This window comes from Carettochelys insculpta, chromosome 6, assembly GCF_033958435.1.
Source record: "Carettochelys insculpta isolate YL-2023 chromosome 6, ASM3395843v1, whole genome shotgun sequence".
NCBI lineage: Eukaryota > Metazoa > Chordata > Testudines > Carettochelyidae > Carettochelys > Carettochelys insculpta.
Window position 1 is genome coordinate 110,366,532 of NC_134142.1, and position 25,264 is coordinate 110,391,795.

The 25,264-nt window shown below is 48.1% G+C and overlaps 1 protein-coding gene across 2 annotated transcripts in view; it reads right to left on the reverse strand.

Moving 5' to 3' along the window:
- The window catches only part of LSP1 (lymphocyte specific protein 1), a 95,676-nt gene that overhangs the window by 26,796 nt on the left and 43,616 nt on the right, over positions 1-25,264 (reverse strand). For both annotated transcript variants that reach the window (XM_074997823.1, XM_074997824.1), the window contains exons 2-5: positions 23,340-23,492; positions 13,188-13,370; positions 1,999-2,206; positions 847-978 (exon numbers count right to left, since the gene is read on the reverse strand). In XM_074997823.1, the coding sequence (XP_074853924.1) occupies positions 847-978; positions 1,999-2,206; positions 13,188-13,370; positions 23,340-23,492 (676 nt within the window). The remainder of the gene's footprint in view (positions 1-846; positions 979-1,998; positions 2,207-13,187; positions 13,371-23,339; positions 23,493-25,264) is intronic.

A 25,264-nucleotide genomic window follows, 5' to 3' on the forward strand; every position in this document is an offset into this window, starting at 1 on the left:
GTGTGTAGCCTGCCTCCCCCCAGGGCCAGATGTGTAGGTAGTCTCCTGAAAGCCTGGCAGCAGGATGCCACCCATGCCCAGGGGCTGCCTGCTGAGCCTGCATGCACACTAATGCTGCATATGGTTCCACATGCACGAACTGCAACATGATATCTGGCCCAAGCAGGCCAAACACTCATTCCCCGTCCCTTCTGTGCCCACCTCCCCCACCCTGTGGGTGACAAACTGAAAAACACTCACCTGAAGATCCCGCCCTGGCATTGGACGATCCCCGAGACACATCCTGGCTGATAACTCGTTCCACAGAGAGAGTGACTGTGCCCATGTCCTCTGCTGCCTCCTCCTCCTGCTGCTGCTGCTGGCGGCTCTGCCGGGGTGGCAGGCCTATGGCAGGGAGAGTGGTCAGGTGCTACTCCCAGGGCCAGCTTCCTGCTGGAAGACTTGCCCAGAGCGTCTCAGCTTTAAGAGGTGTCAGGAGACAGGAACTACAGAGCTGTGATAGGGAGTCCACCAGGGCACCTGCGTTATTCCCTGGAGGTCTCTTCCTTTGAAAGAGCACCCTGCTCCCCACCCACACATGCCTTTTTCTGAAAGAGCTCATTTGGAAAAGGTGTTCTTCCTTCCTCAGAAAGCAGAGTACCATTGTCAGAAAAAAACCTCCATTTTTGCATTTACTTTCAAAACAACGCACTTGCAGCGAGGACATAAATCAAGTTTTATTGGAAAAATGGACATTTTCTTTCTGCACTCCTTTATAGCACCCCACACCAGCATCAGAGCAGGCCACCAGATCTGCTCTCACTAAAGGTTAGGCCAGTAGTAAGTACTCTTAGCAGCAGCACATACCGTTGTAGAACTCACTGGCGACTGGCCATCACACGAGTCATCCTCTTCCCCTTCCAAGCTGGATGTGCTCGGAGCCTTCTGGCGTTTTTCTGGTGTGGTCACCTCCTCTTCATTCCTCCTCCTCTTCTTCTCCTGAATGTACAGAATGAGCAGGTCAGGAACAGAGCTGGTTAAATGCCCTTGTATCAAGGGCCTGTCCAAAGCTTCACTCGTGGGGGAGGGTCTAAGATAGTTTTCATTCCATGTGAAAAATTGAGTGTCTCCCAGAGACCATTTAAAAAAATGTTTGTGCACGCACGCACAGTCACAAAGCAAACTCCTGAGGTATTTGGCCAGAGTTTTCACAAACAAGTTTCCCACCAATTTTGCCCAGCTCCCAATCAGAAAGGATACATCATCCCCACTCTGAAGCAGGAGAAAGGGAAAGAAACTGCATTTCTTCCAAGGAGCTATGAAATGGTAACACCTAATTTTAAATCTATAGACAATCGATCCAACGTTTCTCAGAATACATGGCACCTGCCTCCCCCTGACCCCCACAACAAGCAACTCACATACACATGCACACACGAACCACCTGCCCCCCCCCCCCCGACCCCATGGGGCTTGAATACATGGATTCAGAATTTCCTTAAGGGCCCTGCACCTGTAGCTTTGTAGGACTAGAGAAACTGATGCTTTCCATACTGACAGTGAGAGGGGGCAGAACAGACACAGAATTACAGGCTTTGTGGTGCTCTCTCAGAACAGCACTACGTTCTCCATTACATGCAGTGACTGATTTTGGGGAAGAGGGGTGGAGAAAAAGAGAGGAGCCGGTGAAAATGAAAGTGATAGCTGCACTCTTCAGCTGTGTGTAACTGGGGCGCTTGCATAGCCGCAACTGTATCAATGTAAACTGCCAGTGTAGGTGTGCCGCACCATGGTATGACCCTTGTAGGCTACTTGTATAGGTAATATACCAAGTATAATGCCCCATATTACGCATTGCTGCAATGTGTCTACCTCTACGGGATGGGTCCCCAATGGAGTTACATTGATACCTGTGCAAGTTTCTCCAAGTTTAGACAAGCCCTTCACTGCCAGCCTTGAGTCCCTGGCCTTCTGACACTAGCCATACCCAGAGGGCAAAGCCAACATTTCTGCTCTGACCTCCTGCCCTGCTTTGTCCTCCTCCTCTTGAGCACATTCTTCTACAATATGTGGAGGATGCTCCTCTATCTCCAGCTGCTCCTGCCTCAGCTCTGCATTCTCCCCAGGAATCTCCTCGGGGCCCTCCTGATTCAGCTGGACCTGCTCCAGCTTGACTTCTGCTTCCCTCAGACCACTGTCCTCTTCTTCGTCAGAGTGTCCTGGAGACCTAGAGGTAGAAAGGGGAAGACGCCTTAGAGAACAGAAATAAGTGTTTCAAACCCACAAGAGATCTTGCTTCCTGTAACTTTTAAAAGAATCCCACCAGCTCTATTAGCAATAGCCCAACCTACAACTCACTGGCATTCTAAAAATCTGTGTAAACGCAGGCGTACCAGTTAGTGGAAGTGGGTTTTGGCTGAATGAGAAGCTAGTGCATGGCAGAAGCTGGTGAGTAAAAACAGTAAGAAGGATTGCAAACATTTTTTGGGATGTTTATGCTAAGACGCAGCCCAAATCTTTCAAAACCTGAAGGCAAACAGATCCTGCATTGTCTCATTTGGGGCATCCATGTGCTAACACAAGAAGTCCTGTGGCACCTTATAGGCTCATCTATTTTGGAGCATAAGCTTTTGTGGGTAAAGACCCACTTCGTCAGAAGCAATGCCAGTCTTTGCCCATGAAAGTTTATGCTCCAAAATATCTGTTATTCTAGAAGGTACCGCAGGATTTCTTGTTTTTGTGGATACAGACCAACACAGCTACCACTGATAAGCGCGCTAACACACTGCAGATAAAGGCCCTATTGAACCAGGTGTGGTACAAGCAGAGCAGGAGATGGTTCTTCAGGGCAGGGACTTACTGTCTAAAGCAGCCTGAGGGTGGGGGGGGGGGAGGAGAAAAAAAAGAAAGACTTGCCCATGGTCAATGACAGAGCTTGGAATAGGAACCAGGTCTCCTGTTTTCCCCCTACCCTGTTTCATTCATGGTTCCATATTCTTTTCAGCAGCAGGAGACAGACCCAAAGCCTATTTTAGTCAACGGGATTCTTTCCGCTCCTTCCAGTGAGCTTTGGATTAGGCCTAGATGTGAGACACCACCTGTTTTACTCAAGTACAGTGCATGGAGTCAATAAGGCAACTTTCCCTCCTACATGACTTCTGCAGCATACTCCAGCTGTTTCCACAGCACTCATAATGCTAGATACAAGATTCTGGCTTTATTCTGACCAGCCTGCAGTGTGTCAACCTTCCTGTCAGGCATAAAGAACCACCTGAAACGTGCCTGGGGCAAAAGGCACAGCATGAGAGGGGTATATAACAGCAGGGATGGAGGAAAGGCGGTAAGTAGTAAAGGTCACTTTTCTGTAGGGCTCATGCTCCTGCCTCTGCTGCAGAGAAAGCACAGAATAATGCCTCCAGATCCTCACCTACGCTCCCTGACTCCAGGTAGACTGTCAGAGACCCCTTCTAAGAGGGAGGCCATCTGGGCTAAACTTGTGTTATCTGAGTTTGGGCAAGACTAAGTGGAGTTCAAGGAGTTCTCTCCTCCCCACCACAGATCTTTGTTGTTTTGTTCCCCAGGCCATTTCTAATTACAGGAGAGTCTACATTCTTCAATAGAGTACAAGAACCAAGACCTGAACTCCTGCCTGCATGTCTGTTCCTTCTCTTTTAGATTTCTTTTCTACTTTATCTTTTCCTCTACCCCTTGCAGCCCCCACCAGTAAAACATAATGGAATCACTGTAATTCTGCCAAAGGAGAATGGAAATTCAACACTGTTCAAGCCAAACATTCAAATCTACCTTGTCAAACACAGGGCAAGAAATAGAGGGGGGGAAAATACCAAAAAAGGAAAACTGCACAACATTGTTTCAAAAAGCAAGAATTCCAAAGAGCTCTAGTCCTACGCTGGATACATCCTATCTGCCCATCTTTAAGGGTTAGCCCCAGCCCAGCATTCCCACTGCATATATTTCTTAGATCTTCCAGAAGTGCTAAAAGCACAGACCCTACAGGCCACTTGCCAGCTTATGCCAAGGTCATCATCTCTCAACTAGACACCAACAGATACCCAACTAGAATCCATTTAGATCACTTATGGGTTAATACTGATCAAATGGTAATGGAATTCTAATAGAGCATTTATATGACTGAATGCTTATGAAATAAAGTGCTCCATTTCTGCTGCTTTAATGACTAACAAAATGATTTATTTGGTGATGAGCTTCCATGGGACGGACCCACTTGATCCTGTCCCACAAAAGCTCATCACCAAATAAATCATTTTGTTAGTCTTTAAAGTGCTCCATTTCTGCTGCTTTGTTTTGTTGGAGTACAGACCAACAAGGCTACCTCTCTGTTACTATTCTGAATGCTTATGAATTGCTGCTTTAATTAATCCTACTTGGAGTAGCTGCGTTCCATACTGTAGTGTCCTGTCTGAGCAGTTCTATTGTAAGCTTTGACACTGTGTGAATTGCGTGAAGAGCTGCTCTTCTCCACAACAATTTATGACCCTGTGGAAAGAGGCCCATCGATACCAGACAGGCTCGGGTGGATCTCCCAACAATTGATGAATTGTCAACAAGAGGACAAAAGACTTATTGTTCCTCTGCTCTCCCCCCACAGTGAAGATCAGTCAGGCAAGTGGACCCCTCCTACCAGCTGAGTTTGCAGCTCAAAGAATGTGGCAAGAAGGAGATTAAACCCCCCACCCCCAAGCAAAAAGAAAGAATGAGGCATCTACCCAGCTTCAACTCTGGAGAAGCAAAGACAGGTCTATATTACAGAACTTAACCAGCAGGGCCAATAGCCATTGCAGGCTCTGGGGCAATATGCAGGGGGGAGGGCCAGCTTTGTGCCCCCAGAAGGGGCAGGGCCAAGTGCAGGAATGGGGGGACCAAGAGCAGTGACCCATAGCGCTGCCAGAACCACAGCACCGGGCCCCCCACAGCCACACAGTGCAGTGGAACAGCACTACTGGCACTTCAGAAGGGCCTGGAACTCCAGCTGCTGCCGCCAAAGTGGAGGTTGCAGCTGGGGCTCTGGGCCCCCTTGAAAGGCCGTGTCCTAGGGCAACTTCCCCCTTTGCCACCCTGACTATAACCAGCATAACTACATTGCTCAGGGGGTGAAAAGTCCACACTGGTGAGAAACATCCTTATGCTGACCCACCCCCCTGCAGGGGCAGCATTATTTCAATATGGTCCACCTCCTCCAGGAGCCGATGTTAACTGCTGATGGGAGAGCTTCCTGTAAACCTAGGAGCATGTTTGCTTAAAGCATTGCATGGACACAGTCGCACCCAAGGTTGGACCTGCCCGCACTTTATGCCTAGCAAAATGCAGAGAACCCTCCCCACCATCTGCTTTGCTCAGATTAGCCCTAAATGACAAACCAACAGAACTGGCTGATTACAGAAGGTTTCGTAAGCTAACATAGGTGATGACTAACGGTTGTGCCTCTCTTCGCTTTAACACGGTAGTTTGTCATCAACCGATTGCCAAGAAAAAGAGTCTGTGGCGTGAGAACTAAAGTGCAGTCAAGCTGGGAAAGCGGCTGGTCCTTTGGAACCAGAGGTGGGGAGGGGAGTTCCAGGAGTCTAATACCCAGGCACCAGGAACACTTCTGGCTGGAAGCCCAGCTCCACTGAAGTTTGGAGCTGGGTTGCTCCTTCAGCCCAGCCCACCACCCTGCATGCTCCCCTGATGATTTAAAATGGCCTGGCGACCCCCCCACCCCCCCCACCACCGGCAGTGGGGCTAGAGTGGGGAAAGTCTCCGTCTGCCAGCCCTGCCCCACTTGTCCCTTCGGCCAATGGAAAGTTGTGGGGGCGATGCCTGTGGGCTGCCCTAGAAACTGCTGCCAGAGGAAGATACCCTGGATAAGTGCCACACATCCCCCACCTCCTTCCCTAGCACTCAGATTCCCTCCCAGCCCCTGCACCCCAAAGCCCCTTCCATACCCATACTCCCTTCAAGAGCCCAACCTCCATCTCCAGAGCCTTAGGCACATGGGAGGAAGGGACTTTTTGGGGGCAGGCAGGGGGTGTGGGAGAAGGTGTGTAGGCTTGGGGGAGTCTGAACAATACCAACATTTCTGCACACCTACCAGCCCCGTTTGGAACTAGGCGTATGCAGGATATTGCCATGATTCTTGGTCTGAGCCAACCACAGATTGGGGTTGCCAGACTTTTAAGAAGGGTTTGGGGGACAGGCAGCCCAAGCCATGGGATCCCCAGCCAGAGAAGTGTGAGGATACTAGCAGCCCTGCAGCTGAGACTGGCAGCTGGGAGGCTGCCGCCCAGCCAGGGAACAGGGGATCCCATGCCCCAGCCACAGGGCTGCCAGGGTTCCCTTGCCCCTGACTGGGGATCCTGCTGCTGGAAGCTGGCTGCGGAGTGGAGCTCCACCAGAAGCTCCAGCTGTGGGAACCTGCTGCCAGGGCCTGGGAATTTCCATGACAAGCCCTGCATCTGGGGAGAGATTGTGGGATCTCCGGGAACCCTACCACAGACACATCTGGGGGCCAAACAGACTGGAGTTCCCACGGGGACTCTGACACCATTTAAGACCATTATTGTGCCTGAGGAGTTCAGACTTGGTACCATTGGCTGGTGAAGGTTACAACTCATGACCTGCTTGCAGCTTGTGCCCCAGTGTGGCTAGTTTCTTTTAACCATACTCTGCCCCCAGGTTGGTCCTCACACTTGTGCCACAGATACCATTCTATTCAGACAATGAGCATTGCAAGCGCTGCTCCACCCCCCAGCCAGCTGCCAGCAGCAGGATCCCCAGCCAGCCCCGTGGCTGGGATGCAGAATCCCTTGTTCTCTGGCTGGGTGGCAGGTACTTCAGGTCAGGCCCCTCTATAAGGAATAATTTATGGATTCATTTTTCAGTGCTTCTGCTGTTAATCAAGTCTCTAGCCTTGCATGCTTTCACGTGGTCACCAATGCACTGTCCTTTTGCACCAGAGCAGCTCGACTGCTTGCTGAAATCCAATATTTTGTCTTGTAAGAAAGCCAGAAATGCTGTGGACCTCACCTTGTGCTTGTCACTGCACTGCTACTGAGCAAAGTTACATTTACATAGCCATGCCTCAGAGCTGGGGATCCGCAAGCCATGAACCAGGGACCTCAGTCTCTAAAAGCTGAAGCGTTTCTACTGGCTGGAAGGACAGAGGTCATTAGCTTGAAGGCAGTGTATGACTTAAACCTCAGTACCCAACTACCCTCTATAGGAGGGGAGAGCAACATTGCCTGGGTAGAGGTTCCTCGGAACCAACATATAAACAAAATCTCTGTTGAGAGGCCCTGGGCCAGTTAGGTACAAGAGAGTGGGCCATAGGTGTTGAATCTGTGGAGGCAAACGTGAAGAAGAATGTATGAACAATCAGGATGGTGACATGGTTAATAGGCACCTATATAAGCAAAAGCCACAAATATCAGAACTGTCACTATAAAAACCAAGTCACCCTACATGGACCCAACACGGCTATAATGATGCTGTGTTGACTAAACAGGACACTCTGCCAGAGACTGCACCATGGAAGGGGCCATCCAAATACCCCAGAAGAACCCGTCTAGAGGCAGAAGAGAGAAACCACTGATTGCACACCTGTAGTTGTCACCTATCACCCCACCCCAAAACCCATAAGGGGTACCATTAAATGAGTACAACTCATTTGATGGAGACCACCTCCTGAAAAGTGTTTCCCCAAATCCACTGTGGCCTTCAAAACTACCTCACCAAGCTCATCATCAGAAGCAAGTTCCTCACAGGCCAGGACAGCTCTAAGCAGCAGTAGACCCTACCAGAATAGATGTAAAACCAATAGATGGCTACAATGATCAATAATGCCCTCCTCAATACACTTTTCCAAGTTGATGCATCCCACCTCAAGTGTCTCAGCAACAACTTTGTGGGTGAAACCAGAACCACTATGCTCCAGTGAGCTGACACAGAAAAGGGATAGCCACAAGCACCCTATTCTTCATAGGCAAGCAATCAACAACTTCTCCCCAGGGAAACACCTCCAAAAGGCAAGCTGGTGAATTTAGATTGGGGTGGACAATAATTTGATGGGGGAGGAGTGAATCTGGTAAGTGGCCACAGACCATGTTTTTTTAGGATATTAATGGAGGGGATGTGAGGTCTGGGATGGAGTCTGAGTGCTGACAAGGATTCTGACCTGGGGGAGGAGAGTAGGAGCAGGTGCAGGGCCAGGGAGGGAGTTTGGATGCAGAAGAGGGTTGTGATCTGGGGCAAGGCTTGGGATGCAAAGCCCTGCCAGTGGCCTCAGCAACCAGCTGCTTTGAGGGGCATGTGGTGCTGTGGCAGCCAGGAAATCTGCTCAAGGGTCCCACTGAGCAGTCCTAGCCTGTGGGGTGGGGGTTACAGGGTCTCCATGTGATACATGCACCTGTAAGCGCAGACGTGCTTTCCCTCCCCTCCAAAACAAGGGCTGTGCTGCACAGAGATGCACATGCTGCCTTCAATGACTGGCCACTTTGAGAGAGGCGAGGAACTATGACAGCCAGAGAGCCTGCCTCAGAGTCCTTCTGGGCCCCAGCAGGACAGATCCAAATGTTTGGTGGGTCAGCTCTGGCCTGCATGCTGTATTTTGCCCACCCTGATTTAGAGATGTAACTTTGCAAAAAGGCCTAGAGTTAATAGGGATGGTAGGTTGTCTCATTACAACAATCGCAACATACCTGCTTGTTGCTCTTAAGGGCCCACTTCAAACCCTTTATACATAAGCCACCCAAGACCCCATTGCCAACTCCCAAAGATTGCCTCCCACATGGCTTGTCCCTTCTGCTTAATCTGTCCCAACTTGCATTTAGGTCAGACGCTGCTTTCTTCCCCAGACCTGGGGGAAAGCTCTGTGAAGGTAAGAGCTTCAGAGCTACAATCAGCACAAGTTCGTTCAATTGGAGACACTACCTCACCTTGTCTCTCAAAATATCCAACATGGCTGCACCACCAAGACATTAAGCAGCTCACAAACAAACAAAAAACAAACAATGGAGAGCCCTGACAGTGGAGATCAAAGTCATTCCTACGTGGGCACAGAGCCAGAGGCAAGGCAGCTTGTATCCCTCGATCCTGGGGCTGCTTTCAGTTGGCTTGGCCACCTCTATTCACCTATGTGTTTCATTTTTCACCAGCAGGGTGGTGAATCACTGGAGCAGGTCACCTAGAGAGGCAGTAGAATCACCATCTCTAGAGGTTTTTAAGTCCCAGTTTGGCAAAGCCCTGATTGGGATGATTTAATTGGGACTGGTCCTGCTTTGAGTAGGAGGTTGGATGTAATAACCTCCCAAGGGCTCTTCCAGCCCTAGGATTCTATGAATACCCTGTCAGAGGCAGTCACATCCCAAGCTTGAGGCTGTATCAACATGTGTCTGAAAAGTCAGTTTCCACCAGGAAAAGTGACATGTAATCAGTTACACACTAGATAAACAGAAGCATTTAACACACACACACCAAGTCTCAATGTTATTAATGTGAGAAAAACACCCCTCTAGTAATCACACCTTTGGTGCAGTGCTATCGTGTTCTTGCACATGCCAAGCCCTGGGTAAAACCTGAACTAGACTCTTTGGGAGCTGAATGACTTCAGTTGTGCCCTAGTCAGGAACATTGGAGGAGAAATGCTCTTGGTACAATGACCAAGCAGGGGGGCACCTAGGATCAGTGCAGTTTACAGAACTGCACAGCCACCTGGCTTCTGACAAGTCTAGTTTTAACTAACAAGTCTGTGATGGGGTTTTATCGCGAGATTCAGTGCTGCGGGGAGAGAAGTTCTCTCCAGTTTAGATTTATTAAGAGACCCTGAAATGGCACCCTAAGCCCTGCAGCACACAGACTGAAAGGTTCTCTCATTTCGCTCTGGCACCTCCTGCTGACTCTCTCTCTCATGTACAGCAGTGGTATATAAGGGGCAGGGGGAGTCCCCACCTCCCACCATTGTCAGCAGCAGGGAAAAGATACAGGTCACCACATAACAGTAGGGAGGCCCAGACCGCTGACATCCCTGGGCAGGAGCAGGTCTAACATGTTTGCTGAAACAGCAAATCGCCACCTGCCCTAGTCTTGCGACTCTCACAGCAGACACACTATGCTGCAATTCAACACGCAGGGCTGGCGTATGCCAGCTGACTCAGGCCCAGGGAGCACTCCAGACTAGGGCTGGAGCACGCACTACATGACCTTTAGTAAGGAGGGTGCCAAAGGGCCCCAGCCCTGCAAGACAGTGCCATAATTAGCTAATCTGGCACCTGAGGCAAGGATATAAAATTGGGCCCCTTCACATCTATATAGTCACAGTGGTTATTTTGTAAGAAAAAGGAAAATACATAAACAATGTTTGTTATTGCCATGAGATTTGCATAAACAAACAATCAATTAATACACTTACATGCCCCCTCAGCCATACACCTGAGGCAAGTGCCTCACTTGCCACACTCGTGTTACAGCACAGCCACTGGAGTTTCACAGCCCTGCAGCACATACATAAGTCAGCTGACAGTGGCCAGACACCAGTGCTTGACATCATAGACTGCCCTCAGCCACCAGAGTGGGAAGCAAGGGCAAAGAAGGTAGTTGCACCAGGGCCCAGTGATTGAGAAAGGCCTGGGAGCTCCCGGCTGCCACCACTGTTACTGTGACAGTGGTGGGCTCTTTAAAATCTTCATGGGAGTACCATGCACTGTGCTCCAGGCAGTACTAAGGGCTAGCTAGAGGGGGGCAGGGGTGTCACAGCACACTCTGAGCAGCACTGAGACCAGCTCAGAACTACACCCCTCACCTTGCCTAGGGACCTGGCAAGACAGTGCCACCCCCTCATAAGCCCTCAGCTTTTTACTGCCTCCAATAACTACCGGTTCTGGTTACAGCAACTAGCTCAGCCAGTAAGTTCTGCTCCTAAAGCACAGGCCTGTTTTAGGACTGGAACCCTATACCTCCGACACACAGAGCAGATATCCAACCCAGGGTGCTGTCAGGCAAGAGACAACAAATCAGACACCCCCACCAGTGGTGCATTACCACAAACCCAGTCACATTGCCACCATTGTCTACTATGGCTACTCAGAATCAGGATTGACAGGTGCAGCAAAAAAATCAAATGGTGTTCTTCCAGCCCCAAGAACACAGAGCGCACACACAAGCTAAAAGAAAGTCACCACTAGCAATACAAGGCTTGTGACACAGCTCACATTGCATCCAGGAAAGCACAACTCTCCCTACTTGCCAGCTCGTCACAGTGACAGAGGTCTACAGCAAGAAAAAACACTCCCCAGGGAAGGCATCCTAGCTAGAGGGCAGGAACAAACTAGAACAACATTTCCCACTACAATCACACTCCCTCAGCACGAAGGGCAGACCCCACTGCTGAAAAACAGGTGAAAGCAGAACATATGACATACCTGAGAGCTCACCCAGGACTTGCAACTGCTCTGTGAGAAGAGCAGTAGAAGCAGGGAAAAAGAAAAGACTTTTGGGGAGCACAGTTAAAGGAAGCAAAACAAAGCTTCCCAGGGGCTTGTGGGGTGCCAGCTCACACTCACAGCAAGTCAAACAAGAAGGAAGGCTATTAATCACCTAGCTTGCCCCTTTACTATACTGTCTTTCAACAGCCTACAAAGAAGAATCTGATGAGCTGCAGTGACCAAATCCAAATACTTTCCAGATGACAACTGGTGGGCAACTCCCCTGCCTGAGCCTCACCTGCCACAGGTGTTTGCAATTTTCCCTCTTCCAGGTACTGCAGAGCAGCTTTACCTCACACAGCCTTTGTTTGTCAAGCAAGAAACAAAGATAGAGTTTTTTTTTAAAGGAGAATTGCTAGGGAATAGCAGATGAGAAAGATACAGCTCTTCCAGTCAGTCAATTAGGGCAGAAAATCCTCCCAGCTAAAGGCAAAGCAAATTCATGCCTGTTCCTCTCACACAGAGAGATGATGAAGCAGGTCTTTGCCCATGAAAGCTTATGTTCCAAAATATCTGTTAGTTTACAAGATGCCACAGGACTTCTTGTTGTTTTTGAAGATACAGACTAACACGGCTACCACCCCAATACTTGTCTCCTGAAAGAGAGCTTCACAAAAGGTGAAAGTGAGGAGGTAGGATATGGGGGAAATGGGCTCATCCATAACAAAGGCCCCAGCCCTGCAAATCTGATTGAAGTCAATGGGAGGAGTGCTGTGTAAAGTTAAGAACAGGTGAACATTTGTAGGGATAAGCACCTTAAACAAGAGGGAGGAGACCTTTTTTCAGATTTGATTTAGCCGAGGTGTTTGCAATGACATTAAGCTAGAGAGAGAAAGCTGTATTCTGTCTGATGTAATGGTAATTATGCAGCTTTTTATCCTGCTGATAAAAATGGACCAAGACATTTTGAGACAAAAGTCCCAATAACATCAGGCTGACAATGGAATTGACTCATGCTGTTCAGCTCCAGCTATGTTTTCCCCTGAGTGAAGAGTTTTGATCCAGGCTTCAGCCCAGTAGGAGGATAGGGACCAGAGGCAATTCAGGGATTTGGGGGTATATCTATTGCTGGTACTAGGACAGGTGAGCCTAGGCTTGCCCATAGCTAAAGGCCTAGCCTCTCAGCTGGGCGTGCAGGGGGGACCATCTCAAATGATGTACAGTGACAATCAGCAGCCTGTCTGAGACAACCTTACAGAGAATTCTCCAGGCACCAGCCCTGCGTTCAGCTGCATACAATAGCCCTATGTTGCCCCTTTCCTGAGAACTCTACTGCTGGAGGAGGTGCTGAGAAGGAGAGGGAGGAGCCACAAGCCAGAGGCCCACAGGAAGGTTCTCATATCTTAGAACAACTTCCTGGGTTGCCTAAGTAATGCTGGAGATCACTCAGAAGTGTCTCAAAGCCAACTTTGTCCTTGCGCCCTTGGATTTAACCTTCAGTGCTGTGCCTCCTGGAGGTATGTTACAGTACAGAGTCTGCCCCAGAGCAATAGATGCTGCATCAGACTCCAACCATCCCAAAGTTTAGGGGCATTGGGATCTGAGCATGTCTCACTGCAACAGCACAAATTATAGTGAGTGGTCAGACTAGTCCTTCCTGCAGACTCAGCTCGGCCCAAACTCTCCTGCTACATCTCCTCACCTTGTTATGCTCTGGGCTTGCACTCAGCAAGAGAACACCTCCTGGGCAGAGCCCCTTCCCTGCTGTACCTTTCTCCTCGGCAAGTAGGAGCTGCTTCCTGGGCCTCTCTCCATTCCCTGGGGGTTGTTTGCTCCCCCTCTTGGGCTCCCTCTCCAGCCCATTTCTGTTTGCGCTGCTCAAGCTTCTGGGACCAGTCGCTGAATCCCTCATCCTCTTCCAGCTCTGAGGTTCCTGAGGGTTTAAATTCAAACCTGAAACACAGCAGGAGACAGATTAGAACAGTGGAACAGCAAAGGATACAAATGGGTGTAGATGAGCCCCAAGCTGGTCTAGTCATGGGCCTGCCCTTCTCACTAACTTGGCCAGCACAGCCTTCCTCTAGTTAGCTCCTCTCATGCACTCACAGCATCAGGAGCCAGGTTGGTCAAATCCCATCCATGCTCACTAAGGAGATGTCATGAAGCAACTTCAACCATATTGCAGAGCACCCTAAAGCAGCCACTTACGAATTCCCCTGGGATAAGGGGAATTCCTGAGTAGCGCAGCAACTCCAATCACCCCCATTCCTGGGCCATCAGAGACAGTGCCCTGTCCTCTGTGCTCCTCCTCCTGATTCCTGGCTCCCTAGAGGGTCTTGTGGGGTCACAGGCAATACAGATATAAGCTAGAGAGGCCTTCAGCCCATCTGTGCCTTCACATCTTGGTTTGGTCCTGCTCCAAGCATGGGTTGGTCAGACAAAAGAGACTGTTGCAATGCACTTAGCATCCCAGGGTCTCACTCCCCTTTTCCCTGCAGCTTGTGTGTGGCATCTAGACTAGTGTCTAGTGGGCGCAAACACTAGCAAATGATAATAAAAGCACTTTACCCTGGTGTACATCACAATGCACAGCAATGGATGAGTGAGAGAGGAAGGATGGTCCAGTGGATAGAGTTCAAACATGGAACTTCAGTTTAATCCCTGGCCCAGATCTCCTGCACGGCCTTGGGTATGGCCCTTAAGTTCTCTGTGCCTTGATTCCACATCTTTAAAATGGGGATAATAACACTTTCTCCGCCACAGGGGGAGGTGGAGGATAATTGCACTGCAGACGATAAGGTGTTTGGATCAGAGGTGTGGGGGGAGTTGCGAGGTAAGTAGCTTAGATAGACTGGCCCTCATCCGGCAGTACAAAGCTATCTATGTGTAGGGCGACCATGTCTCCCTGTCCCAAATACACGACAAGGAGATATGGGGGGAGGGGCAGCTCCTCCTCACTGCACCAAACCCCAGGGAAGCAGCAGCCACAGGCATTCCCAACCCCACTCCCAGCCCCAGAGGACCTAAATACAGGACAATTCGTCCCTTTTAAAAAATAAGTTGGGATGACTTTTTGGCTTCCCAAATAAGGGACCGTCCCACCCAAGATGGGAAGGATGGTCACTCTACCTATGTGTCTTCCGCTTCATGCCTCATCGCCAGCAATAAGGATTCTGGGATTAGTTTGTAGACAGCAACTGTTACTGCCGATGCATGAGGCAGAACACAATCTGGCTTTGCTCTTCTGTGTCTTCCTGGACTCTTCGCTGCTCGTAGCAGTTTTTCAAACTTGGTCTTATCGCAAAATAAATAGATATGACTCAAGAGGGTAGAGCCCTGGTGTTAAGAAAAGCAAGAGGAGTTCTGTCATTGTCTCCGTTGAGAAGTGGATGGGCCCCCAAGGCTTCAGGTATGAGCAGTGAAGGGGTGTCAGTTTTCTGAATCACTTTTCCATTCAGATTAATAATATATGAAGATACACATCTCATAGAGCTGGAAGGGACCTCAGGAGGTCACTGAATCCAGTCCCCTGCCCTCTTGGTAGGGCCAAGCACCATCCCTCACAGATTCCCTTCTCCAACCTTCCAATCTATTTGCCCCAGACTCCTAAATGGCCTTCTCAAGGATTGAGCTCACAGCCCTGGGTTTAGCAGGCCAATGCTCAAACCACCAAGCTGCTCAAAATGCTCCTGAAAGCACACCTGTCAGCAGCTTCCTTTCTCACCAGGCCACTCTCTGCCAGTTGCTGAGTTGGCGCACAACCAGCATAGGTTGGCACAGACAAATATTCAATCCTCTGCCTCTTAAAAAGTCTGAGGGGTGGGAGTGGGGACTTAAGAACGCACGAACAGCCACACCGGGTCAGATCAAAGGTTCATGTAGCTCAATATCCTGTCTTCCAACAGAGGCCAATGCCAGATGCCCCCGAGGGAGTGAACAGAACAGGTAATCATCAAGGTGACCCCTCTCCTGCCATCCATTTCCAGCCCAATTCCTACCCATCCTGGCTACCACCATGGATTTAGCTAATTCTTTTTGAACCCTGTTGAAGTCTTGGTCTTCACAACCTCCTCTAGCAATGGGTTCCACAGGCCTATTGTACGCTGACCAAGAGGAGCTTAACCTCTGGAAAGATTTCCTATGTTTCCAGGGCTGACGGGAAAACTCCACAGGAGAGAAAGGAGGGGAAGAAGAACTTCTACACAACTGGCAAGAACCTGCAGAGCTCCACTGCCTCCTGGCACAGAGTCTACAGCTCACATTCCAAAGCTCTGTGCAGCCCAAGGACTGTGACTGAACAAAAGACACAAACAGAGCCCAGCACACGGCTGAGCAGCAGGGGGATGGGCTCTCCAAGTCTCACGGCCGCCTGTTGCAGAGCAGCTTTGATCCTTTTTTTTTCTCATTGCTTCACCTGTCCTTCACCATCATCTTGAGGGGATTTCAACTGAGATACCCAAGACATAGCATGACCAACCCCATGTGTTAAAAAATCACAAGTCGGGCCTCAAGAAATCTAGAGATGGGCTTAAAAACAATGAGATAGAAATAGATAAATGAGTGTGGTGAAGGGTCTTGTTTGTCTTCTGCATACGGAGCCTGGAGGGAGCACTTGTGTTACATTTTCCAAGATTTTCTCTGCAACCATGAGGGCAAGAAACTGACAGCTTTAAAAATGAAAGCTGAGAACCTGCTATTCACATGACTCCAGCAGCTGAGTCTTTGGAGGACAAAAAATTAGCTGTCACAAGCTATGGGACAGTGAACAACAACAGAGACACAGGAGGCCAGCTTTAGGTACCCACATAGCCCACAGGACTCTCATAGTGCCAGGATCTTTGGTAACAGGGGTGGCATTCACTCCTGTCCCAAATCAGATGGTCATCTGATGGAGAAGCCAAGAACCTATTTCAGGGTTTTGTTTTGTATTTTTTAATGGGAAGGGACCTTGAGAGGTCATGAGTCCAGCCCCCTGCACTCACCGCAGGACCTATCACCGTGCCTGAAGGATTTTTTTAAAATCTAAACTGCCCCAGACCCTTAGAAGTCCCACTCAGAGGCTGAAATCACAACCCTGGGTTTGCTTGGCTGATGCTTTAGTCACTGAGCTATCCCTCTCGCAATGGCTTTTTCACATCAGCCCTTCCCTTACTGCCTTAGTGACAGGATGACAGGCGGCAAGGTCACAGGTGCAAGCGGGTTAAGATCTACTCTTTCTGTAGCTTCTAAAGGCTCTGAGCAGCACACTGTGCTTGACTCGATATATACAAATAAACAGTCTACCACCAAAACAAATTGTGTGCACACAGGGTAGGAAGTCTGATTCCTGTTTTACTGATGAGCAGCTGAAGCACAGGCTTGTCCGGGACTCTCAGGGAACACTATGGCAGAGACAGGAAAAAACGCCAGGTGTCTTAAATCCCTGGGGAGCATACTTGACTGGGAAGCTCAGCCCTTATAGACACAAGTAAAGGCCATTATGTCAGTTGGGGGTATTCTCCTTTTGCCAATGGAAATCTATCAACCTCACAAAGAAGCTTGCACAAACTCAGACAGACATCATTTTTCTCTCCAAATGCAAACGAATGGACATCATACCAAATGGACTAAAGGTGAAAAATCCTTTGCAATCTACATACTGCACAGACTACAGTGAGAGATTATGCCATACACTCTCGAAGAAACTGAGGAACCACCTAATCAGCATCCTGTACAACAAACAGGAGAATGTCAAAAAGAGCTCTCAAATCTGGAGTCTTTCATAAAAAACCAACCTTCAACACAAACTTCCACACCGCTGAACTTTACTAAAATAAGACAGGAGATTTACATTAGACACTTCACTACTCTACAGAAGAAAAAGGACTGCAAGCTGTCTAAACTCCTGCCTGCCACACAGAGCCACAGCAGTGGTACCACTAGCTCAGCCAGCAATATCATCAATCTGTCCAGCTACACACTCAGCTCAGCAGAAGAGTCTGCTCTTTCTCGGGGACTCTCTTTTTGCCCCACCACCCGCACAAACATAATACAGTTCTGCAGTGATCTGGAAGCCTACTTTCACCGTCTCAGACTCAAAGAATACTTTCAACACAACACTGACCAGCACACCGTTACACAGACACCCTCCCAGCAGCACAAGAAGAATAACTCCACTTGGACTCCTCCTGAGGGTAGAAATAACAGTCTGGACCTATATATAGAATGCTTCCGCCGACGCACACAGGCAGAAATTGTGGAGAGACAGCATTGTTTGCCTCACAACCTCAGTCATGTGGAACGCAATGCCATCCACAGCCTCAGAAACAACCCTGACATTATAATCAAAGAGGCAGATAAAGGAGGAGCTACTGTCATTATGAACAGATCTGACTACCAGAAGGAGGCTTCCAGACAACTCTCCAATACCAAATTTTACAGGCTACTTTCCTCAGATCCCACCGAGGAATACACTAAAAAACTACACCATCTGCTCAGGACACTCCCTACACAAGCACAAGAACAGATTTATACCAACACACCTCTAGAGCCCCGTCCGGGGCTATTCTACCTACTACCCAAGATCCACAAACCTGGAAATCCTGGACGCCCCATCATCTTGGGCACTGGCACTCTCACTGAAGGACTGTCTGGTTATGTGGACTCTCTCCTCAGACCCTATGCCACCAGCGCTCCCAGCTATCTCCGAGACACCACTGACTTCCAGAGAAAACTGCAATACATTCATGACCTACCAGAAAACACTGTCCTAGCCACCATGGATGTAGAGGCTCTCTGTACCAACACCCCACACAAAGATGGAATAAATGCTGTCCGGAACAGTATCCCTGATGATGTTACAGCACATCTGATGGCTGAGCTCTGTAACTTTATCCTCACACACAACTAGTTCAGATTTCGCGATGATATATACCTTCAAATCAGTGGCACAGCTATGGGTACCCGCACGGCCCCTCAGTAAGTCAATATTTTCATGGCTGACCTGGAACAGCGCTTCCTTAGCTCTCGTCCACTAACACCCCATCTCTGCTTATGCTACATTGATGACATCTTCATCATCTGGACCCATGGGAAGGAGACTCTGGAGGAATTCCACCGGGACTTCAACAACTTTCACCCCAACATCAACCTCAGCCTGGAACAGTCCACACAGCAGATCCACTTCCTGGACACCACGGTGCTAATACATGATGGCCACATCAATACCACCCTGCACCATAAACCCACTGACCGCTACGCCTACCTTCATGCCTCCAGCTTCCATCCCAGACACACCACACGATCCATTGTCTACAGCCAAGCACTAAGATATAACCCCATTTGCTCCAACCCCTCCGACAGAGACAAACACCTACAGGATCTCTACCAGGCATTCTTGAAACTGCAATACCCACCTGAGGAAGTGAAAAAACAGATCAACAGAGCCAGACGTGTGCCACGAAGCCTCTTACTACAGGACAAGCCTGAGAGAGAAACCAACAGAACACCACTAGCCATCACCTACAGTCCTCAGCTAAAACCTCTACAGCGCATCATCAGGGATTTACAACCCATCCTGGACAATGATCCCCCACTTTCACAGGCCTTGGGAGGCAGACCAGTCCTTGCCCACAGACAACCTGCCAACCTGAAGCAAATCCTAACCAGCAACTATACACCGCACCACAGTCACTCTATCTCAGGGACCCATCCATGCAACAAACCTCGTTGCCAGCTCTGCCCACATATCTACACCAGCAACACCATTACAGGACCTAACCAGATCAGCCACACCATCGTGGGTTCATTCAGCTGCACACCTACCAATATAATTTATGCCATCATGTGCCAGCAATGCCCCTCTGCTATATACATCGGACAAACTGGACAGTCTCTACGTAAAAGAATAAACACACACAAATCAGATATCAGAAATGGCAATATACAAAAACCTGTAGGAGAGCACTTCAATCTCCCAGGCCACACAGTAGCAGACTTAACAGTAGCTATCCTACAACAAAGAAATTTCAGGACCAGACTCCAAAGAGAAATTTCTGAGCTACAATTCATCTGCAAATTCGATGCCCTCAGCTCAGGCTTGAACAAAGACTGCGAATGGCTGGCTAAATACAGAAGCAGCTTCCCCTCCCTTGGTGTTCACACCTCCAGATCAACTGCTGGTAGTAAGCCTCACCCTTGCTGACTGAGCTAACCTTGTTATCCCCACCCTTGCTCTGGCTTATTTATACCTGGCCCTGCAGATTTCCAAGACCAGCATCTGATGAAGTAAGTCTGTGCTCACGAAAGCTCATGCTCAAAACTTTTCTGTTAGTCTATAAGGTGCCACAGGATCCTTCGTTGCTGCTCCTTTTGCCAGGGACAGAGAGAGTGTTATGCTCTGCAGCAACCCTCCAACAGATGGTCCCCGTTGCCTCTGTGATGCTCATGAACCTGTCCCAAAGGTCAGATACCACTGGGCTGTAGTTTGGGGCCATTTTGATTTGACCGCCTCGTCTCTCCCTTACCCCATCAGAATTCAAGTTCACCAGGAAGGAGAAATAAAATGGATGCGAGAGGGGCCAGTGTAACAGCACTCCAAGGGCTTGGCACCCCTCCAGTATTCAAACCTACAGGGAAGCCAACACAGCTGTCTGGAAAAATTGTAACCCAGAGTTTCTTTTGGGGCTGTGCAAAGCCCTTCACCCCCAAGGAAATGCTGAGGGCCTGTTTACACAGAGATGTTACATGAATGGGGTGAGTCACTGCATGGGGGCGTGGTGTTTACACAAGAGAAAGCAAAGGCTTATGGAAGATTAATGGCACGCTGACCCCAGCTCAGCAAGGCAGCCCAGGTGGCCGTCAGCAGCTGCAGAAGAGGCTGGAGAGAAGGAAACACGATTTAAGATGGAGTGAGGCATGACAGCTCAGTGCTAATGATGTGACTGTGTAACAAAGCAGAAAAACTGGCTAAGGCCTGTCCATAAAAGCCAGAAGTCAAACTAGCCAGCAGGGAGGATGGATTTTACTATCAAAGCTCCCGGTTGTTCTGGGGCATCTTGACATTGGATTTGGGTCCAGACTCGTCCCTACCTAAATGGTATACACAGATTTCTCAGCTACCTCCCTAGCCCTCAGCATGCTATCTACAATTCTTTACATGTGTTTTTGTATGAGGAGTTGAACCCAAGACCTCTGGACCTAAAAAAAAGAAATAATGATAATAATAAAAAAAGACACTGTTTGAGCTAAGGGACCAGCTCAGCTCTAAGAACAGATTCATAAACTTCTATGCCATCTGCTCAGCAGAGAGAACAAAGAGACGCATTATCCTAGCATGGGTTGCCTTGCTCTCTCTTGGCCCTGGTGGAAAAACGCCCACAAGCTTCTCATCTTTTCCCCATCCTCAAAGTGAGGCTGCTCTGCATGATACATCCCCCTTCCTCTTCCTTCCTTGGGGCTGATATTTATCAACAACTACCACTATTTTAAGCTACCATTGTAATACTCAGATCTTTGATCACCCAGATCAAAAATCTCCAAACACATCTGCCCATAGTTACCCTCCTAAGACCCTATTTAGCTGCCTAAATACAATTTTCAGACCACTTTTATTTAGGTACCTAAATAGGGTTCCAGGTGCCCACATTTAAACACTTTGGTGCCAAGATTTTGACTTGGATCCTGAGCCGTGACACTTTTCCTAGCATACCTAATGCCCAGTAAAATCAATGGGAACTCAGACTGTGCAATGAATCCCTGCTTGTCAACAGAAAAAGAATAACCATGAGCCCCAGGATCCTGCAAAAGTCAGATCTGGTTAGGGCAGGTCTCCCTGCCCTTAATGCAGCTGGGAATTTTGTTCCCATTCATTTATGTATTTCCAGCAAGTGCCAACCTCCCTTTGTATCATATAAGACAAAAGGATCAATCCCATTTTCTGTATTTGCTCCCCCCACTTTTTTTTTCTTCTCTGTTCTGGTGTGCCTTTTACACTCTCTCTAACAGGACAACTAAAACTATGCACATTAATAAGGCCCCACTTCTGTGACGGCTTATGCAAGTGCTTAATTTTTACACCGTGTAAACAGTCACACAGAGGTAGCCCCCTTACAAAAAAGCAGTCCTGTAACACTTTAAAGACTAACATAATTATCATTTATTAAGTGATAAGCTTTTCTGGGACAGACCTACTTCTTTAGAAGCAGTGACATTGTAAACTATGCTGCTTGGTGTAAATGACACCATTCACAAGCCATAAAGTTAAGCATCTTTGCAAATTTTTGCAGGGCAGGGCCTCAGTGTTGGCATTATTAGGAGTGAAGTTTTTTACTGTAACTACTGCTTTGATGCATTGGGCAAGTGACTTACTTTTTCTGTTCCTCTAGCCATACGTAAAATTGAAGCATCTACCTCAGCAAAATGATTTGAAACTTTGTTAGTGAATGTTTGTAAAGTTCTTTATGACTCTTCTGTAAAAGATGGCCTAGAAATGCTTTCAATTAACATTACATGACACATCTTACATTTTGAATTAAATATGTTTCTTTTTAGATCTGGCAGAAATATTTATTTTTTTCCAAACATTGATGAAATGATTTTCACAAAAAATTGGAAACATTTTCACAAGAATTTGGAAATCAAAATCTTGAGGGTTTTTTTTTTTTTAAATAATGGAAAAAAATTGAATTCTTCCCATGAAAAATACTGCACTTTTTCAAAAAAAAACAAAAAACAAATAGACAGAATTATTTTTCATGAATAATTCAGGAGGGTTTCATTTAACTATTTTTTACAAAGAAATTTTGATTTTGTGTGTCGGCACACACGCCTGGGCCTTGATCTTATCGGCTACGTCTACACTGGCACGAAACTTTGAAATGGCCATACAAATGGCCATTTCGAAGATTACTAACGAGAAACTAAAATGCATATTCAGCGCCTCATTAGCATGCTGTCTTCAAAATTGTGGCTCTTCAAAATTGCCACATTTCACTCCTGTGCAGCTTGTCCAGACAGGGTCCTTTTCGAAAAGATCCCGCCAACTTCAAAATCCCCTTATTCCTATCAGCTGATAGGATTCAGTGCCTCAGTAGTAATATTCAAAATGGCCATCTGCATAGCCATTTCAAAGTTTTGTGCCAGTGTAGACATGGCCATAATTACTTATATATATGCTTAACTGTATTACCATCAACAGTGAAATTCTCGCTATTTTCTCAATCATCTCTACTTCTTGTCTAACTTGGCCCTGATCCTACAGAACTCTTAATGTTCTTAAACAAATTCTGTAGACTTCCATAGAAGTATACATATCCTTAAAGTTAATTGTACTTAAATACTTTGCTGAACTGGGGTCTTATTCCTTGATTTAACACTTATTGAACGGTCTTCATTTCTAATCCTTGCCTACTGCATTTTCATGTCACTGGAAAGTTAAAAGCTGCTCCCTGAAAATGTTGTTAGCCACAGGGATATAACTTGGGAGCTCTGGATCTTAAAGCACAAGCCTATCTAACTGAGCTCTAACCCTCTCCTTTGCCAGTCAATACTAAGACAAGACTATCAACATTTATATGTGGCTCAGCCAACACCAGACTAGGTCCAGGTCTACACTAGACATTAAAGTCAATTGTAGATATGCAATTCTAGCTACAGCTGTCCTCAAGAGGGAGGTCGATAAGAGAAACTTCCCTTACTCCTTGCGATGTCAAGGAGTACAGGGGTTGACTGCTAACCCCAGATAGTTCGACTTCATGTGTCCCTACTAGGTACGCGAAATCAAGCCCTGGGAGATGGACCCTGACTGAGTCGGATCTTCCACACAGTGGAGACGTACCCTAAGGGAAAGCAGCACAGCGAGGGGGTCTGTGTAACAGAGGTAAGGATTTTTTACACCAGGATGATGTCTGTTTGAAGCGTGCTCCACACTCAAGCTATTCTTACTCATTTTCTTGTGCTGGCACCCCACTCCCTGAGGAGAAGTCAGTGTTGTTCAAGCCATCTTCTGCCTGGGATCGCAGCTGTTTCTCCCGTTCCCTTCTGCGCCGCTCTCTTGCTGCCTCTTCCTCATCCTCCAGGCTCCACTGCGCTGTCAATCTGCCAACCAGAAGGGAAAAGCAGTCTCAATGCAAGCAGCCAGTTCCAAGTGACACACACAAACAGAAGATATCCTGGAAAACAGCACTGGTTGGGTCCCATTTAACACGCTTCAGTTCTATGAAGTATCAGAGAGGTAGCCATGTTAGTCTGTAGCTTTGAGAACAACAAGTCATCTTGTGGCACCTTACAGACTAACAGATATTTTGGAGCATAAGCTTTCGTGGGCAAAGACCCGCTTCATCAGACATTTTTTCCAAATTTTCATTTGGTGGAAAATTATAATATTTCAGATTTTATTTCTCATTTGGATTTTGCCCCCCCAAAATATTGCAATTTCCCACAAGACAGAAATTCTGTTTTCCAACCATCACTGCCTCAGCAGCAGAGCTGCTGAGAAAGCCCAGACTGCAAGGAAAAGTCTCCCTGCAGCACCTTTATGATAGGTCTCAGGTGATACAAGGTATGGGGCTTGCATCTCATAACTTACACCCACACCTGCTGCAGGATAGATGTCCTGCTTTTTCAGTGTGATAATATGGTCGCTTTCCCTGTGCCTCACCTGGCAGTGACCAAAAAGGACCTGTGAAAAGAATGTCTTGCTCTCCACTCAGGAGGCAGCTCTTCGTATCACAGTGATATGATACCCTGGTTCCTTTCTGGCAGCCACAACAATAAAAGATCAAGCACTGGATAGTCTTGGGAAACCAAAGCCAGGTCTACACTATGGGGAAAAAAATCAATTTAAGATATGCAACTTCGGCTATGTGAACTGTGTCGCTGGAGTCGATGTAGCCTAAATCTATTTTTCCTGCCATCTCCACAGTGGGAGGTCAACAGGAGAACTCTTCCAGAGACTTCCTTTCCTCCTCGGAACTGCAGGGAATACCAGGGTTGATGGTGGAGCCCTGATAGCTCGATTTAGCATGGCCCCAGTAGATGCCCTAAATTGAACCTCAGATGATTGACCGCCACCTGTACCCTTAGTCAGCCTCTAAACCCTAGGTCAGAGCTAAAGCACAGGGGAAGTTGGCTGTGTAGCTGTTCTGTACATAATGGTTCTGATTCAGGAAAGGAGTTAAGCATGTGCACGTGAAAGGGACTTCAGCACATGAGTACAAGCTATGCAAAGCCGGGATTTGTTCCAGAGCCTAGCCCAAAGGAGGGATTTCTACCCTCAGCATTGTTAGCTCTGCCCCCTGCAGTAACATTAATGTAACTTTACAAGAACAGCAGATATTCTATATCACAATGAACCAGCTCTGAGAAATCCCAGGCCCTCAAGCTGAGAAGTTGCCCAGTGATGTGAGAAATCCAAATCCAGGTTCGGGGGGCCCTACACCCCCAGAGAACGAGTGCTACATGGAGCAGACCTTGATGTGTTCTCTTAATCAGCTGAGAAGTTATATTGTAATCAGGATTTCTGTGCCAAGCGGTTGTCTTGCTACACTGCGGCAGGGACTGTCGGAGGAGGGTACCCAGCTCTATCACTCGGTAGGGCTCCAGCTCTGAGTTGTTTCCTTCCTCTCTTGCACAGAAGCCAATCCAGCCTTGGATGCTTCCAGAAGGTCCCAGCCTCCAGATAATAAGCCCTCTGTCAGCAGAGCGACCTCTTGGAGCCAGCAGGAAGCGATAAAGCCATGGCAAGGTTCCCACACTGATGATAACATGAATTCTCTAGAGGGAGCCGCTCCTCCCCTTCTCGCCTCTTGCAGTGCCACGTGGCTCTTGGTGCAAGAGGGACAAGCCATGGGAGCCAAGCTGCACGCTCT